Here is a 15000-nt window from a genome sequence, read left to right as displayed (position 1 = left end):
ATCTGCAAGATCAAATTTACTGTGTAGTCTCAATCTATTCCGGCATCATTTTGTGCACTACCTAATGCCTAACGTGTAAAAACATGGCATATATATGCTACTGCTACTTATTTAGAGAATTATGCTACAGTGGCCGATAAACAAATGCCTTGATAGAATGTGTAAGTTATTCCGTTGTCCCTATCGGTATGTATATGCTCGGAAAATAAATTTCAAACACATAATCCCGATAACCTAACCCATGATGGTAAGAGTCTGAACGTCTAATGCCAACAGTAAATACACAGATAAGTGAATAAATAGTTATCTGGAGGTTTTTGTAGGTCACAAGTCATTCCTCTCCATCTCTTCAAAGTAAGGCGTATTGCATGCCCTGGCCCAGATAGGAAGGGTGAAAGGAACCATTTCATTTACTCTTATCTGAGAAAGCGGGAGAGTGGGGGAGGGAGAGGGGGAGAGAGTCTTCACTGCAGATACCTGTGGTGAGGAGGACGTAGCACAGTCGGTTTCTATAAACGACCCTGCGAAAACTGTGCTTTTATTCATCGAAAGGTTTCGGGACATAATAATAAAGAGAGGAGGAAGGAATAATGCCTTCACACAAAACATTCACAGGGAGTGGGTGTTAAGGACTTGAATTAGTCCATGTAGGTCAGCAGGCCCGTTCTTGCTTTGAAGAATATCTGAATGTGTGTGTGTGTGTGTGTGTGTGTGTGTGTGTGTGTGTGTGTGTGTGTGTGTGTGTGTGTGTGTGTGTGTGTGTGGAGGTGTGTGTGTGTGTGTGGAGGGCTCTCTGCATCCCAGTGCATGATTACAGTCATGATTTCCAGTAAAATCACAGGATTACAGAAAAGACCACAAGAACAGTGGGGTTCAGGTGGGCTAGGCTTAAGGTGCTGACCATGATTGGCAACATCCCCGGTTCAAGTCCAGCCCGGGACCCTCCAATCATCTCTCTACTATCAACTTTTTAATAAAGGCATAACATGTCTCAAACATGTTAAAAAAAACAAAACCTGTGGGGTTCAGCAGTGACAGAGTAGGGTGGTTCTCTGTATCTCCAGTGAATCGAGGATCTAATGATTGAGTCTGCTTCACAGATTGTAAATCCCTTTAAGGCAAACTTGAGAACTGTGATTTTAGGTGATGCATGTAAATAAAATTGACTTGACGCTCCACCCTGCACTGGCCCAGGAGCAGAGTAATACCAGCTTACATTAAAAACTACCAGCAGGCTCACTCAGCCAACAAATAATCATAATATGCGGGATATCTTACAGATCTCTGTTTAACATTATTTCAAAGAGCAGAAGTAGTTACAAAACAGCTTCCTGGATGTATGCTCCAAATTCTGTGCTGGAGCTGCTTTTTCTATGGATACCAAATAATCCAAATAAACCAGTTCACCAAGTTGAAACGGTCAATTCTCAATAAAAGATCATCTTCATTCAGAGACAACTCTGTGTCACACGTGATATTTAATGCACTGCTGGCCATCAGACATACTAAGGGCATAAGGAAATATTTACACACTCAAAAAACATATATTACCTAAGCCCAGAATGACGATGATTTACTAAAAGGGTGAGATTTAGTATTGCATATCCGTAAAATCAAGGGACTTGTGAGAGATACATTTTAAAAAGAATAGTCAACATCTAACCCACAGACATCATGACTTTTAGTCCCTAGTATGGGTCAAACTCTAAAAACACTGGATCCTACATTTCCCATAATGCAAATGCCTTAGACACAAGCACAGCATTAAAGCAGTGTTTCTGTAATTTGTAGTTTACCCAAAGCTGGGATAACTGACAACATCATGAGGGTTATTTTCTCAAGACTTGACAAAGCTCCTCCAGAGTGCCCCGTTAGTGCACCTGTCATACCACAGCCATGCCAACACAAATATGAAAAATTAAAACACGTATGCTTTAATTTAGTAGATTGCTCCACAGATTCTATGATAAATGACAAATGCTTTTGATACAGCTGATGTGATAATATTGTCTTTAAAGTTCATGCTGGTCGTTACAGTTCATGCCATTTAGACTTTGAGGCTTGGTTGAGCCCAGCTTTCATACTGCACAAATATGACTCTGTCTATATATTGGTGTCTTTTGTAAAGAGCGATTGCTTTTCAAATTGTGCTGTCTGCAGCAGGCATCTGCATAATGAGGCTTCTTCTATCTCAAAAAATAAAGTAGTAAGGAAGAGAGTGACCGCCCGCATCAGCCTTTTAGAAATAGCTTTGTTTGATTTCACAGAATGAGACTGTAGACTTCACATTTTTGTTTTTATCCTCAATGTGTGATCTATTTATATTTGAGCTGGAGGAGAGAGTGTGTGTTTGTCTGTGTGTGTGTGTGTGTGTGTGTGTGTGTCTGTGTGTGTGTGTGTGCGCGTGTGTGCGTGCGTGTGTGTGTTGGTTTCTTTATTTTATGCTGATGGAGGGAAGAAGAGGACAGGGGGACAGGTTCAGGGGACAGTGTTGTGTTTAAGGGGGTATCCCTGCTGGGGTAATGTGTTTAAAATCTATTACCCCCACAGCTAGGATTAGTGTGTGCGTGTCTGTGTGTGTGTGTGTGTGTGTGTGTGTGTGTGTGTTTCCCCTAAAGACGTAATCACTATGGTAATACAAAAGCCAGTGGATTATGTGGTAGAAAAAAAATCTGGTTGATTTATACTCTGCCTTTGGTGTATACATATACAGTACACACACACACACACACACACACACACACACACACACACACACACACACACACACACACTATTGGGGAGCGAGAGAGAGAGTGTGGCCCAAATAGTTCCACTTATTTCCTCCTATGTATCCCACTACTGCTGCTGACTATATTATATTATTATATATAAATATATTGGCTGATACAGTGGTTAGCGTTGTCGTCTCACAGCAAGAAGTGTCTACACTTTCTGACTTGACATGGCTGTTTCGAGCCTTTCAATGAGAGTTTGCAGAGGCGTCTGACTGCTGACCCAACCGAGGTCTACCCTGCCTCTCCTCCGGTACATGTTGGGATATGCTCCAGAACTGGTATTAGAGCTGAGCTCAATTTGTTGGTTAATCAATAAGTCAATTGACAGCAAAAAATTGGCAATACGTTTGATAATCGATAATCGCTTCATTCATTTTTTAGCAAAAATGGCAATTATTTTCTGGTTTCAGCTTCTCCAATGTGATAGTTAGTCTTCCATGAAAGTGAACTGAGTATATCTTTGCATTTTGGGCTGTTGGTCGGACAAAACAAGTAATTTAGAGATGTCACCGTGGGACATTTTTCATTATATTCTGACAAGATGGATATATCCCTCTTTATACTTTGCTCCAATTCCCACCCGTTGTTCTATTCATTGTCCCTGCTTCTTTGCTGCTGCTATTTAAATCTGTCGATCACAAATTTAAGTTTGTCAGATGGATTACTGTAACAGGCAGAATTTCTATGTCGAAATAGTTACAGTAGCAGAAGAGCAAAGTCTTAAAAAACGTTTTTAACAATCCCACAAACAGAATTAGGTAAAGGTTCAGCTTGTATTCTGTTCTATTCTAGTCTATTCATGTGTAAACCAGTCGTATTCTCTTTCATTCATTTTCCCTATACTTTCATCCCTCAGGGGGGATATTAGTGGTATCCTTCTGAAAGTTGCCAGGGCCAGGCCTTGGTCAATAATTAATTGAAATCCCCTCATTTACTTAAGATCTTAGCTTACTCTGCCCTTGGTGATAATGGGCAAAGTTTGCACTTTGGAATAGTCAAACTGGTATTATTATGCTGAGCCAGATAAATCAGTGGCAAGAGAGAACTCAGATGTATTTGAGATAGTAAATGGACTCCAGCAGCTGTGGGATCATAGCCCAGAAAGTGTGACTCTGCTGAAGTTAATATTTCTTAACCAAACCTCATAAAAATAATATATATACAGTATATATACACACACACACAAAGCAACTCCAGTAGCTTCATAAGATTTTTTAGTTTTACATGCAATTATATTTTCTGTTTGTCAGTGATTCAAGGGAGCTGACATGCTTAGATTTCCACTAAACATGTTTTAATGTGAGAATACAGCTTTACAAACTGTTGACCCACAAAAACAACATGTTAATGGCACAAACACAAAATAGTGTTTTTGTTGAAGCCAGTTGTCGGTTGACTTTTGTCTTTCACTGAACAAGAGATATCCATGAGGGTGAGAACAGGCGGCATTAAAGCCGAGCAAATAAGTGGATAATAATGTGGACACTTTAATCCAGACTGGAATGTGGCTATTGGATGTGGTGTTTATGTAAACATGACTGATACATGACTGAACAGCCTTTAAGCAAGGCATTTTAACTCCAACTGCTTCAATGGAGCTGTTCAGCAGTCAGCAATGGACGACTCTTGTGTCAGGTCTAAGTCAGTCTGTCTTTTTAAAATATGCTTTTATTTAATCCAGTACGAGAGTACACGAGGTTGACATGAAGAATCAAGAATCTTGTTGGAAAAGCAAGAGTTTCTTAATGTGCAACATGTGTGACATTCTTGTGCCTGTCCAATTTTTCTGTCACGTCCTTCCAATAATCTAATTAGAAGGAAGACCGTGCTTCGGACATTATTGATGAAGTAAATGTTTTAATTTTTTATCATTGATTTTGTTGATCACTGTGTACTTTTTATGTGATGCACATGTAGCTAAAGCCACAATTGTTTAGTCCTCTAAAATCCTCGTCTCATCATTGCCTCATCAACCTTCATTTGGTCACTCACATTTTAATACGTTTATCTTTGTCTCTTTATTTTGCCTGTAACCTAATTAAATTTCTAGGCAGCCATAATATTTCTCTCTCTCACTCATCCTTGACCTTGATTGATTTCAAACTTCCTTTTCTCTCTCTGTCTTCTAGGACATGGCGGAGTGAACCAGCTCGGAGGTGTGTTTGTAAACGGCAGGCCCCTCCCAGATGTGGTTCGCCAGCGAATAGTGGAGCTCGCCCACCAAGGGGTTCGACCCTGCGACATCTCACGCCAGCTACGAGTCAGCCATGGATGTGTCAGCAAAATACTGGGCAGGTAAAAGGCACACAAACACCTACGACCATATAGTACCAGCGCTGAAAATATTTAGACCCTTTTTACACACTCAACAGTGTGCTGACAGACTGTGAGGTAGTGTGACCTGCTGTCGTGCCTCGAACGATTGGCTAAGGTGTATAAAAATGTTGGCTTCCGGGTTTGATGCCATTTTTTTTTTTAGAATTAAGTATCTGGTTAATTTTTGGGTCATCCTGCTTAGTTTTTTTGTCAGCACACAGGTTCAGTGTCGGCTAAGCATGTGTCAAACTGAAGCTCCTGTAAGGTCACACTGACTCATTTATGTAGTGTCCATTCTGCCATTTCTTTGATTCCCTCAGCATCATGTACAAATACAAGCTGATTTTGTTTTAGCTTGCCTCTCACATTCTGTTCTCTACTCTTTTTTTTTTTTTTTGCCTATTTAACCTTCCACTCCCCTCTCTGTTTCCTGTATTTCACATCCGACTCCTCTCAATATTTCTATGTCTCTCTTCACCCCCCCTTTTCTCTCTCTCTTTGCCTTTTCAAAGCTAAATTCAAGAGTAAATCCCTGCTCGTTTCGTCCCCGGAGAAGAAAGGGGGACAAAAGGGAAAAGATTCATCACTTTTGGGAATTAGCATCAAAATGAAAGTGGCACCATATTTCTGCACCCTAAAAAAGAAAAGAAAAAAAGACAGAGGGAGATGGAGAAAGGGAGAAAGACAAGAACAAGGAACACAATCAAAAGGAAAAGGCGTGTTAAAGAAGAAGAGTGCAGGAAAAAACGAATGAGAGACAGAGAGGCCATTTGAGGGCGGAGGGGAAGGATTAGCTACAGCGACCCTCAGCTATATCAAAATATGTGTTGGTCATTGTTCTCCCTTGCCTCTCTTTCTCTCTCTCTCTCTCTCTCTCTCTCTCTCTCTCTCTCTCACTCTGTCTTTTTCTGTCTTCCTCTCTCTATCTTCCTCTCTCTCCCCTGTCCTGGCCGTTCAACTCACTGAAGCGTTACCGTGAGGGGGGAGGAGAGGGGATCGAGGGATGGAAGGAGGGAGGGAAAGAGGGTTGTTTTATCCTCTCCTCTCTGTCTCTCTGGTGCCAGCAGAACAAAAAACACCAACTCTACTACTCTGTGTGTGTGTGTGTGTGTGTGTGTGTGTGTGTGTGTGTGTGTGTGTGTATTAGCTCATCGTTGTGCGGATATCAATAACCATGCTCGTTTATTCACCAATGATTCAGCTGTGAATAATTTAAATAGTTTTCCATTTGGAAATAGATTGTTTTTTCCTTTAGCTGTGTTTATACTCCAGCTGTGAAAAGTCAAAATGTGCTACACCCACATATACATACACACACACACACACACACACACACACACACACACACACACACACACACACACACACACACACACACACACACACACACACACACAGAGAGAGACAAGAGACAAGAAAACGCACATTTACAGGAACACACATCTTCACGGAAGGGATTACTCTACCGTACAGCGGTGGAGAGAGAGAGGGGGGGGAGAAAGAGAGAGAGCAGGTTTAAGACTGACTGACAGCTTGCATCCATACACTCCACCCCCCTTTTTCTGCAAGCTGTGTAGCACATTTGCTGTCCTCCCACCCCCTGCCCACATGCCCCTTCTGCATGCAAATACATTCATGAAATAGCCATGGTGGACACGAAACGCCTGAATCTGTGAGTGTTTGCATTAGTGTGTGTGTGTGTGTGTGTGTGTGTGTGTGTGTGTGTGTGTGTGTGTGTGTGTGTGTGTGTGTGTCAGTACCACCCTCTTCTTACCTCTGTGTCACAATGTGAAATTTCCAAAAAGAACAACAGCCAGCACGACTCAGACATCATAAATATTTTTGGCATCACATTTGGTCATTTAGCTGACACTGTTATCCACAGTTCGTTCTAATGACTGTGACATTAGAAACATCTTGTAGTTAGGTTTTTATTTTACCGAAATTTAAGCACTGAAAATAATGACGAGGCCAGTTTCACAAGTAGTAAGTCAAGGGAACCTTAGCATATTGATGGGGCTGCATCATACTGAGTGGTCTAATTTCATTATTTTTATTGATATGATATTAACATTTTTATATCATTACAATAATAGTTTTCTCTGTATCGGTTGGTTGATGTAGAGTACTCTTTCCGCCCTGATGAAGACCAAATATGCCCGACTAATTTAGGGCATTAAATATAACTTATTCCCTTGCTCTGTAAGAGTGCCTGGAGAAAGTTTTCTTTTCTTAGTCTGAGGGTTGAAGACCTTTTTTGCAAGGGACACCAAAGCAGCAGCATAAACAATTTCAGACAAAAGTGATCTAACAGAAAAAATGTAATGAAAACAGACAACAAAACTAAAAAGGCCAAATAGAGATAACAGCAGAGACAAATACCAATGGAGTCCTTTACCCTAGAATTTACAATAGTCCTAAATGTAGCTCGAGTTATCAGTTTATATTTCCTCGTAAATATATGATATGATGATCAAGTTGTTAGAGTCAACATATATGGCATTTGTTATATTTTTTTTTGTCTCTGTCTTTATCAAAGATATAATATAAAAATGGTTGGTTAGAGAATAGGTTTACATTTTTTCAAACGGCAGTGGAAGGATATACTGTGCACAAAGGGAATTTCATACTAAAAATACTGTGACTTTGGAAGATAACCACTTGATATGACTAAATCAGACTCATATTAGCTTCAGCTGACTTGCATTTTTGCAAAAGATAAGCTCTGTGAATTGTGCATCCCATCAATCACTTTACTTCACTTTGTCAGTATGGACAATGAGAATGTGAACCTACCTATCCTGCAAGCAATGCGACACAAGACAGGAGGATGATCTTTTTTTCTAGATCAGGTGCAAATGGAGGAGGAGGGTGAGGGACAGGCCAGAGAGACATGAAGTGTTTTTTGAAGAGTTTGAATTCAAGCCAAAGTCCTGACCGCAGTGGGAAGGTTGTTCATCTACTGAGGAGCCAAGAAGGGAACGAGTTGAGACTAAGAGAGAGTAAAACATGTCCAAATCACCACAAGGTGTAAAGTGTCACAAATGCACCAAATTCTGAAACTGAACATAGTCCCCAGTAAAAATGCACTATATGCTCCTGCTTGAGTAATTCTTGCTAAAAAACTACAGTACCCAGCTGTTCTCAGAAAGGGTCAAGCTTGAAAGCGAATTAAACTATATATTTGTGACCAATTTTTAAAGATTTACATCTTCAGTAGGAACCAATGGGCTTGGTGCGGAGGACCACAAACAACAAGACCACCAGACAACAAGACTTGTTGACAACAAGAAAAGTATAAAATAGCCTCTATGTAAACCTTTTCTTATTTAGGTGGGATTTGATTACTTTTGCACTATCATCTGTATTGATACATAAAATAAAATTAGACAACAAACATCAGATCAATTAGTCAGGTCACACAGTCAGGTATATACTAACCTGATTAAACTTCTCAGCCTTATCCTTGTTACATTACATGCATATATGTTTTTATACTATTTTGGATCTTTTAGAGTTCATTTTTTAAATTTCAAGATGACATAGTACATTTTAACTTAATTAAAACACCCTGGGGACTAGAGGCAATATGATTTAACAAGTTTAAATGGAACATATTCAACCTTTCAACAGTTTTTACTATATACAGTACTCTCTTCTAGAAATACTACAACCTTCTTGTGTTGCCCCTCATGACCAACGCGAGCATCTTCTGCGCTTTGATTGGCAGGTACTATGAAACGGGCAGTATCCGTCCCGGGGTAATCGGGGGATCCAAACCAAAGGTTGCTACTCCCAAAGTGGTCGACAAGATCGCCGATTACAAACGCCAAAACCCCACCATGTTTGCCTGGGAGATCCGGGATAGGCTCCTGGCCGAGAGAGTGTGTGACAACGACAGCGTCCCAAGTGTCAGCTCCATCAACAGGTACTACAGTCTGTGTCATCTGTGTGTGTTTAAGTATCAACTTATAGCAACAGGTACTGAGTGTAGTTAGAGTTCAGAGCAATATAATATTGTGTGCTTTATGTGTGTGTGTGTGTGTGTGTGTGTGTGTGTATATATGTGTGTGTGTGTGTGTGTGCGTGTGTGTGTGTGTGTGTGTGTGTGTGTGTGTGTGTGTGTGTTTGTGTGTGGTAAAGAGAATGGCAAAGAGGCCCCAGTCTCCATATGTATGAAGTGGCTGCAGTTCAGTGGTTCAACACGATGGTACAATGACAACCCTTTCCCCTGAGCATAGAGGCAGAGAGAGAGGGAGGGATAGGGAAATAAGAGAGAGAAGGAATGAGCAAAAAAGACAGACAAAAGAGAAGGAAGGTGTGTGAGAGTAAGGACAGAAACAGACACAAAAAGAAAGGAAAGAAAGGAAAAGGAAAGGAAAGGAGAGGACATGAGAGGAGAGGAAAAGGGGAGGAAAGGAAAAGAAAGGAAAGGAAAGAGGAAGAAAAGGCTTGCATGAGCAGCCAAGCAGGAAGTGTGAGGCCCCTCTGCCATGTCAGCCTGCCTTAGCCACTTCACACACACACACACACACACACACACACACACACACACACACACACACACACACACACACACACACACACACACACACAGTTTAGCTCCCACGATGGTCATGTTCTCTCTGTCATTTAGAATCCTCTCTCACACACACACACACACACACACACACACACACACACACACACACACACACACACACACACACACACACACACACACACACACACACACACACACACACACACACACACACACACACTAATATCTCTTCTCTCCTCCTGCAGGATCATTCGGACAAAGGTTCAGCAGCCGCCCGGCCAAACAGGCTCAGTGTCGGCTCACAACTTAGGTAGGTCTGCTGCTATAAGAAATCCTGTTTTGAACTGTCAAAGCAAATGTTACAGTAGAGCCGTTTTTGTGTGAATCTCTTAGGAGCCTGTGTGCCACATGTGGAACAATGAAACATTGAAATTCTGGACCTTAACTCACAGTGAAAAGAAATGTTGTGTGCCATGAAGGTCTTTGCTTGAATGCTTTACTGTAATCAATATGTTCTAAAATGAAGAGTAAGGTCAAATTAGTTATTGGATGTAGGTTTCTGTTTTGTTAATTTTCTGCTTATTACAGTAAGAACATTCATATTTTTAATTAAGGTAAATGTAGGGTTTGTGTGTTAATAATTTAGAGTACTTAAAGTACTTTTTTTGTCCTTATTGTTGAGTGTACAGTGGAGAGCTGACAGGATAACAAAGTGAGAGAGTGAGGGAGGACAACATGCAAAGGCGTCCAGCTTAATGCCCATAAAACAATTATCATAAGCATTAAAATGTCTGCTAATGGATATCGTAATTCTGAATAGACAGTATGTTCACAAATTCTAGTTTACAGCAAGGCTGGATTATGGATTAAGGCTGGACCGGACAAAGCGTGCAACTGCCCCAAGGACCCCTCAGGGGCTACCAAGGCCCACATTTATAATGTGTCAGTTGGTTTGTGTTCATTTGATTAATCGCAAATTTGGAAATATGCACCACTAAATCACATAATGAACTAAAATGGCCTCAAAGCAGGTTCTGAATTATGACTGGTCTACTGTACCTGTCATCTGCCTAATCTTAAATGAGTTTGTGTTCAACCAAATGATCACATACAGCTTATTGCTGCCGTTTTGTGCCTGTTTGTGGGTTATTTGGCCATGTTTTGTTTTGCCAACATTAAATAAGCAAAAAAAGTAATCTTCCATCTGATTTTGAGGTTTGGTGAGTGAATTTAATATTCTTGATCAAAAAAACCCTTGACTCTCCTTCAGATTTACATGGTTTGGCTGCTCATTTGTAGTTTCTAATTATGTTACAGACTAAAGCAATATATCTATTACAGCTATGACTGAAACATTATTTCCTTTAACTAGATAAATATTTCAGAGTACAAATAAATATGAGTCTCTCTCTCTCTCTCTCTCTCTCTCTCTCTCTCTTTCTCTCTCTCTCTCTCTTCCTCACTTTGCCCTACAGTGGATTGTGTTTCGGTGTCTCTCATATCTTTATAATCGCACATTGTCTATTAATCTAAATTAATTTCACACACACTGCTCCCTGACTCCTGCCTTTTACACACACACACACACACACACACACACACACACACACACACACACACACACACACACACACACACACACACACACACACACACACACACACACACACACACACACACACACACACACACACACACACACATGCACGCTTACAGATTACACAGATAAATGGGTCCCACTCCCAGGCGGAAAATTGAACATTTGGATTTGCAGAATAAAAGCGTTACGTCTGATAAAAAAGAGTGAAAAGAAAGAGAAAGGAAAATCAGATAATTGAAGTGCTAAATCAAGTGATGGGAAAAGGAGGGATATGCATTCATTATACACTCCTTGTCGTTAGCGAAGGAATAACGTCTGGAAGGGACCTTGATCCTCTGGTTTATCGTTTCTTTTTTATTCCCTTTTCGGTCTTGTTTTTCTGTGTTTGGGGGTTCTGCTGGGAGAGAGGATTAGGATGTCTGTCTCCACACCTTTCTGTCCCTCCTGGGATACCATACTGTCACTCAACCCCATGTCCGCTTACAGGGGCACAGATAAGGGACCAAGGAATGAGTGACTGTATGTTTCGGTGTGTGCCTGTGTTTGTGTGTGTGTCAGGAGGTTGCAGAATGTGTGTGTGTGTGTGTGTGCGTGTGTGTGTGTGTGTGTGTGTGTGTGTGTGTGTGTGTGTGTGTGTGTGTGTGTGTGTGTGTGTGTGTGTGAGTGTGTGTGACTGAAGCGGTGACAAGTATGTTGTTGTTTCGCCCAGCGAGGAACTTGTCTCCTCCAGGGGGAAGATTAGAGAGAGATGCAACGAGGGGCAAAACACAGACAGACTCATGTCCTTTTTTTTATTTCAAGCCTCGATTTGGTCTGTATGGCTGAGTAAAAGTTTTAGAGGATTAAAGGGCATCTATGTTGACTTTAGGGAGAGAAAAGTGGGATTTCACTCATTGGTTTTTGTTTTGTATCTTCCATCTGTGAAGGTATAATAAATAACTGAATCAAGACGTAAGTGATGCTCTTCAAGTAAAAAGTAAAATGTAGTAGCATATGACTCAACATTACACATGCTGGAACAGCCACAAGGTTCTGTATCACTTTTATTTGTCTGCTTAACATCATATAATAAAACCATTCTTTAAGATGCTTTATAGTACATATGAATAAAACGGTGTGCTATTGGGCTCCTGAAAAGGTGACCTTTTCTATTATACATAAGCCTCAAACAAGGTGCTTTACAATGGTAGCACATCCCTTTCTTTACAAAATCCATCATGAATTCCTTGAAATCCCCTAAAACAAAAGATGACCCAGTTTATCAGTGCTCCAATATAATTTATTACAATCTGGTTTAATTTTGAGGATCACTCTGATAATTGATTACATGAGCAGGGTACTCTTTAAAATGTTATTTATATTGAGTTGAATATACTGTAAGGTGGAAAAAATTATTGCAGCAGACGTTTCATTCAAATTTCAGAGGCTCAAAGTGTTACATCATACAAATGTGTATGTGGTTATTCTTCTCACTCGCTTGTCTTGTGATTTCTCAATACATTGTATTGTCTGCAGCAACATCCGTGGCGGCAACACAAGTGTCAGCAGTGACCAGCGACTCAGCCGGCTCCTCGTACTCCATCAGTGGCATTCTGGGTATCAGCTCAGCTGCCGACGTGGGCAAGAGGAAGAGAGACGAAGGTGTGCAAAAGAATATTTGTGTGTTTGTGTGCTTGTCCGAGTTTGTGGTAATGGCATTTTTTAAGTGCAGGTATACAAATACACAACATACATACACAATGTGGGCAGCCTCATGGCCCCCTCCTTTCCCTTCCAACATAGAGAGTCCAGATGGAAAGAACTCAGATCAATAACAGATGTGTGTGAGTGTGTGTGTGCTGGTGCAATATGGGAATTCTAAACCAAACATCTTCATTCAGAAACCCCTATTTGTTTACTAACAGTGCTTCACTGGAGAGCTACCTGAGAAGTCCGCTTATGCATGCACTATTGATCATATAGCCTGTCATACCAAATCAATGTTGTATGCATGTTAATGAGGTGTGAGCTTGTGTGTGTGTGTGTGTGTGTGTGTGTTAGCACATGAGGGGGTTCTGACATGTACTGTATGTTTATGTGTGTGTGCGTGCATGTGCATCCATGTGTGCATGTTTGTGGGTGTGTATGTGGCAGTGTCAGTGGCATTAAAAAGCCATCACACAGTCTCCTACGGTAAATGAGACAGGACCAGATGTCGGAGCAAGGGGGGGGGGGGTGACAGAGCCCCACTGGGGGCTATTTCTCGCTCTCTGTCTCTAACACATGCACGCACGCACACACACACACACACACACACACACACACACACACACACACACACACACACACACACACACACACAGTGTCCCAGTGCTGATGAATTTCCAAAACATTCAGCAGGTTCCAGGAGGAATCCTAGGTGCACCTTGTGCATTCTGATATGCTCGGCTACAGCCCACTTACCCATCAGCAGAGCACAAAGACTTTAGACCTGACACACACATACGCCCTTCACCCTGTGTTCTTCTTAGTGCCTCCCGCCCCTAAGAACTTTTAATGTCTGGAGTTTAGATGTAGCACACACACACACACACACACACACACACACACACACACACACACACACACACTGAGTACAGATGAATAATGATAAAGTTTGTTCTAGAGACCTGTGCTTTCTCCACACAAGGGATAGCTCATAGTTTGTACACATGTTGGATAAAAGTTTACCTTGTTTTGTGTCCCTCAATAATTGTGAGTTTGCGATGTGAAAGAAAAAAGTGGAAACACCAGAAATTCGATAAAAACTCCAAATAACCGAAAAAGGTTTTCGCGCTTGGCCAAGGTGGAAAAGTTGTTGTATTGTTAACACTCAGATCTGTGTGGACCCATAAGGATACTGTAACGTTCCTCAAATTGATACATTAAATAAACTTAAATGCCATATTTAGTTTTCCACCATTTGACTATTGCTCTTTTAATTATGTCATCTTGTTACACCCTTGCACCTGCAATAGTTTAATGGCACCCGATAGGAGAATTAGTGCCATCAACTGTTTTTCTAGATGTGCCCAACTCCTAATGGATGGAAACACACAATAATATTTGGTGAAAATGTGCACTGAATTTGGATGGAAACTGTCCTTTCCACAGCAGACATTTTGACTTTTAATAGAATGAAACACAGCACAGGTTTAACTTAACATTAATAAAGTGATTGCTCAGTTTCATTTGTGTTCTTGTTCCACGACCATGGTGTTGTGCCTGCTAGTTCACTGCCATCAGTAATGTTATTAGTTAAACCTGTGCTTTTCCAGCTATAGCAATTCAAATTGTATCAAGGGTCTACTTTTCTTATAAAGCCATATTTCATTGACAAGAATAATGAGTCATGTATAATAACACAAATGTATCCCACACTATTATGTGTGCTCTGATGTCTGTGGCACAGACTCTGGGGTTGAATCTGCAGTTGAAGCTGAAGCTTTGTTATCTAATTAGCAGCATTATTGTTTCAGTTTGTTCTTTATGTGCTACACCATGTGCTACATGTGTGGTCTGTCTCTTGTTTGGTTGACTGGACCTTGTGTCTCACAATTCATATCAAAAATATTGTATCACTTCACGTTTCAATGAAGCATCCACAAAGCATTGTGTCGCTTGGCGTCACGTTTTGCTTGTGTGTTTTATCTGCAGTGTTTGTGTGGCAGAGGTCTGCGTGGTTGGCTCTGTGGTCTAATTAACAGCATTGCTAATCACAGCTTCCATTAGAGCAGCCCCCGCTG

General features: G+C 41.0%; 1 protein-coding gene across 2 annotated transcripts in view; it reads left to right on the top strand.

Moving 5' to 3' along the window:
- pax5 (paired box 5) overlaps nt 1-15000 on the top strand; it is a 59112-nt gene that overhangs the window by 11475 nt on the left and 32637 nt on the right. For both annotated transcript variants that reach the window (XM_078259865.1, XM_078259873.1), the window contains exons 2-5: nt 4907-5072; nt 8824-9021; nt 9882-9946; nt 12752-12877. In XM_078259865.1, coding sequence (XP_078115991.1) covers nt 4907-5072; nt 8824-9021; nt 9882-9946; nt 12752-12877 — 555 coding nt within the window. The remainder of the gene's footprint in view (nt 1-4906; nt 5073-8823; nt 9022-9881; nt 9947-12751; nt 12878-15000) is intronic.

Source organism: Sander vitreus, chromosome 2 (assembly GCF_031162955.1).
Source record: "Sander vitreus isolate 19-12246 chromosome 2, sanVit1, whole genome shotgun sequence".
NCBI lineage: Eukaryota > Metazoa > Chordata > Actinopteri > Perciformes > Percidae > Sander > Sander vitreus.
Note: the sequence above shows the minus strand (reverse complement) of the source record. Positions and strands in the feature narration are given on the sequence as shown.